Raw genomic sequence first — 4664 nt, forward strand, 5'->3', positions numbered from 1 at the left:
ATACTTTACAATTTATAGTACAATTAAATTAAAATCAGATATTACTTATAAAATTATTTTGTAGTGAGAATGAGAATAATGAAAATTCGGAGATATATTTAGGACTTGTTTGGGTGAACTTTTAAAAAAATATCTTTTTTTGAATTATCATTTTTTAAAAGATCTTATAGAAAAGTAAAAGTAATTTTATGTTTGGGTATCTCATGTAAAAAGATCTTTTTATCTATTAATTATGTTTGGGTATAACAATATAAAAGTACTTTTTTGTTTATTTATTATATGAAAAATATTTTTTTAAAGAAAAAATATCTTTTAAAAAAAATATAAATTACAGCTTCTCAAAAAAATATATTTTTTTTAAATTTTTCTAGTATTTTTACTTTTACTACTAAAAATTTATCAAACACACTAAAAAAAATATTTTTTTATCAAAATAATGGCCGCCAACAAGCACTTAACCTGCTTATTTACATAGATTGAGTTGGAAGAGAAAATTGGGGAAGGAAGCACCGCAGACATATACAAGGGAAGATGGCGAGGATTTCAAGTGGCAGTGAAGTGCATATCGGCAGAGTTCTTCCGCACAAACCAAAACGGCGTCGTTTGCTTCGTTCAAGAGCTCGAAACCCTCTCCAAACAACGCCATAGATTTGTTCTTCAGCTAATGGGTGCGTGCTTGGACCCTCCCCAACACGCGTGGATTGTAACCGAATACTTAACCACCAATCTAAAAGAGTATCTACATGGCCCTGCCAATACAAGAAGCAAACACAGAGCGGTGCCACTCTCACCCTTTAGAGACAGGCTTCTCATGGCATTGGAGATTTCACAAGCTATGCAATATTTGCATCACCACAACCCTAAGATTATTCATCGTGATCTCAAACCGTCTAATATTTTTTTAGACGATGCCTTGCATGTTAGGGTTGCGGATTTCGGCCATGCTCGATTCTTAGGCGATCAGGAGATGGCTCTCACTGGAGAAACAGGTCATAATATATCAAATTCATTTTCAGAATATATTTATATAGGTGAAAATTCAAGTGCAGGCATGAAGTCGATAACTGAAAGCTGTTAGATGATTTGACTAAATTTTCATTTAATGACTTTTAGTTATCAACTTCACGTGAAGTCGACTGCACCTGAGTTTCCACCATTTATATAACTCATTATAAAATTTTACATACTCCATTATTTTATCTCTTCATCTTTATGTTATGTGTACTTTTGACTCCAGAATTAAAAAAAAAAGGGAAAGAATTTAACCAATACATTTTTTTTAAAAAATATTGTCTGTAATGTTAAAAATTAATAATAATGCTAAAAAGACAAAAAATTAAAAAAAAAAAGTCAATACATTAATAATTTTTTTAAAATTATATATCAAGAGACAAGACCAAATTTGATAATTTTGACATAATTTTAAAGGGCACCATATAATTAGTCTATTCTTAAAATGTACATTTGAGCCTAAAATATGAATATACTTGTTTCATCAATACAAATGTCTAAGAATTTCTACCTATAAAGGTTGGTAGCTTGCTTATGTTAATATGATATTGTTTTTAATTTATAGATGTTTATTATGTTTAGGAACATATGTGTACATGGCACCAGAGGTGATCCGATGTGAACCTTACAATGAAAAATGTGATGTATACAGTTTTGGAATCATACTGAATGAGCTTCTAACTGGAAAACATCCATACATTGAGACAGAATATGGTCCCACCAAGGTATAAAAAATCACATCACACTAATCTTGAGTTGAATTTTTTTGTATTACACTCACATCTACTAATATTAGACAATAGTATACTATGGTTTATATAACCAAATAATTAAGTTGTTAGATGCTAATTTAATTATGTCAATTAGCATATTGAAACGATGGTAGTGTTTGTTGATTTTATTATTAGATTGCAATGGAAGTTGTGGAGGGTAAGCTGAGGCCAATGCTTCCATGTGATGATGATGCTAACCTAATGGAAGAGCTAATTGACCTTATTAACCTTTGCTGGGATGCAAACCCATCAACAAGACCATCTTTTGCAGCTATCACACGTACCCTTGAAATTTATGTGAACAAGCTCTATCAAACTATATCAACTCCTTAATTAATTAATTAATTAATTAACTATTCCTTATTATTATTAGGTACTTAATAAGTGCACATTGATGATGTAATAATAATTCACTAGAAAACCAATAACTTACACACTTTGAAAGAGGATTTGAGGGTATAGAGAAAGTGATTTGAGAATAAGAATTTCCCTTAGCGAGATGGAAATATCACCCCATCAAAAGCAGAAAATAGCGACGGTTTATTTGTGGCAGTTGTAAAAACCGCTGCAATATTTAGGGTTTTTTTTTTCCTTTTAAAATGTAACAGGGCCTCATAATTTCATCAATATGGACTTGTGGAATCTCATTTCAGTGCTAAATTGAAATTTTGGTTTACACGTTTGCGCCAAATAAAAATATTCCTAAATTTGGTAATCACATTTTCGTTAGTAAAATAGATTACTACGAAAATGGCCTAATGAAACCAACCAAAATCAATCAGAAGTAACTATTGGGGCATGACCTTTTTATATTTTTACTATTTGTTTTTTTTTTTTTAATATTGGGCAGATATTTTACTTTACCCTAAAAGATCTATATTTTATGGTTTATTATAATTTACCAATTCCTGAAAGAGTAGACAAAATGAACAGCCAGAACTTGTCTTATTTAGTATTAATTAATTGTCACAACAATTAATAAATGCTAAATAAGGCAAGTTATGATTGTTTTTGGCTGGTTTTCTTTGGTTACTAAACATTTCCGTTCGTGAAATTTGTAGTAAAATTAGTTGAGTTAATTAATTTTATGTATCATAACTTTTGAGTCCAAGTATTAAAGTAGGAACATTGCGTTGAAGTTTAATCAAATTTCTGGAGTCATGTTCTTGAAACAAATTCCAAACTATTGATTGATATTTGTTGTGCTTATTGATTTGAATTTTGAGCCCTTCAACCTTTGTAAATCTGTACAAGCAAATTCTTACATACTCTAACACTATTGCACTACTATGCTAATGAACACATGCATTATTATTGCATGTATTACAAAAATTGAATGTTGGCTCGGATCAACTTTACAATGCGTTTGGTTTGAGTAAAAATGGGAGAGAATTATCGACACGAAATTTATTTGTGAAAAATTATCTCTCATCTTTACTCTAATAGACTAATACAAACACACGCTAAAGTTAAATTTAGACTAATGCAGTATTTGAAAGAGTATGCAAGGATTTCCCTATATTTATAGTTCCAAACTTTAGAGACGATAAGCCACACCATGCCCAGGAATAAATCTAGCATTTTCTTCTGTGTACACGTGAGTTTCGTTCTTCAACCTGCGCCACCCATTAAATTCTTGTCAAATCTCATTATTGAATATATTTTAGGTTAAATCAATTCGATGGTTGCTATAATTTTTCTAAGCCTATAATTAAATAATTATATTTAAAATAATTTTAATTAGATCTCTATTAGTTTTCTATTAGTTTTATATTTGTAATTATATATTTTTAACAGTAAACGTTACAAAAATATTTTTTTCCATCTCACATCACATTATAACAAAAATTATTTTTAGTCTTTTAGTGATAAATTTTTAGTGATTAACTACTGTACTACTTATTTAATTTATGTTTTTACAGTAATTATATACTTTTTGCGACCATTAAAAATATCTTTACCGGCATTAGATAATTGTTGTTTGAATTTTTTAGCGACAAAATATAAGACAGTTAATGTCTAATTATCAATAAATATATTAACAATTATTTTTATTGTTGCTAAAAATAAAATAAATGGTTGCTAAAACTGATTTTTTTAATAGTGCCACTAGTGAATATGCTAAGTATATTCTTTTAAGTTAAAGATTTTTGTAATAATAAGATGTGATATAAATTTAAAATTAGTATAAGAACTCAATAATTAAAAATTTTAAAGTGTAAAAATTTAATTATAAATTTAGTAAAATTATAGATATTAATAGAGTAATTTAACCTTGTAGTTTAAACTTCAACATTAAGCTATATATGTAGTTTTTTTTTACTATTATATAAAAAGATAGACAAAAAACAGTTTGAATATTTTGATTTTTTGAACACGTAAAGTCATAGATTATATACTGAAAAATATAGAAGTCAACATTTTTAACCAACAGTTTATTTTTATACTATTAAGCTGAGTTTAGAGTTTAGTATTTAAAATTTAGAGTGTTAATTAAGTAATAATAAAAAAAGATGAATTTTATTAAGAAGGAATGGACTTACGATTGTGAAACAGTCTTATTCATGGTAGCAGCTGATTGGAACCAAGCACCATTTAGATAAAGCAATTCTCCATCTATCCTTGCTTTGATTCTTTTGTCCATTTCCTCAGCACCAATTGATAATGGTTCATCAGAAGCCTAAATTGAATTAGCATATATGATCATGTAATAAAGAAGATTGATTAATTATTAATTACAATTACAATTAATTAGAAAAATAAGCATAGTTTTTAAATTTTCACATACCATAACCCATCCCCATGTATCAGCAAAAGATGGTACATGAGTGGAATATACCATCACATCTACAAGGGATAAGAAAAAAAAATTGTATTAAG

General features: G+C 28.3%; 2 protein-coding genes across 2 annotated transcripts in view; one reads left to right on the top strand and one right to left on the bottom strand.

Annotated features, from left to right (window-relative positions):
• Positions 1–4664, top strand: part of LOC110263623 (serine/threonine-protein kinase STY17-like) — a 12706-nt gene that overhangs the window by 3907 nt on the left and 4135 nt on the right. The window contains exons 3-5 of the mRNA XM_021105235.1: positions 476–989; positions 1594–1736; positions 1920–2828. Coding sequence (XP_020960894.1) covers positions 476–989; positions 1594–1736; positions 1920–2117 — 855 coding nt within the window. The 3' untranslated portion in view covers positions 2118–2828. The remainder of the gene's footprint in view (positions 1–475; positions 990–1593; positions 1737–1919; positions 2829–4664) is intronic.
• The window catches only part of LOC107605476 (thermospermine synthase ACAULIS5), a gene marked incomplete in the record, with an annotated part of 24811 nt that continues 23097 nt past the window's right edge, over positions 2951–4664 (bottom strand). The window contains 3 exon segments of the mRNA XM_016307364.2: positions 2951–3400; positions 4328–4464; positions 4573–4631. Of these exon segments, the coding sequence (XP_016162850.1) occupies positions 3322–3400; positions 4328–4464; positions 4573–4631 (275 nt within the window).

Source organism: Arachis ipaensis, chromosome B06, assembly GCF_000816755.2.
Source record: "Arachis ipaensis cultivar K30076 chromosome B06, Araip1.1, whole genome shotgun sequence".
Lineage (NCBI taxonomy): Eukaryota > Viridiplantae > Streptophyta > Magnoliopsida > Fabales > Fabaceae > Arachis > Arachis ipaensis.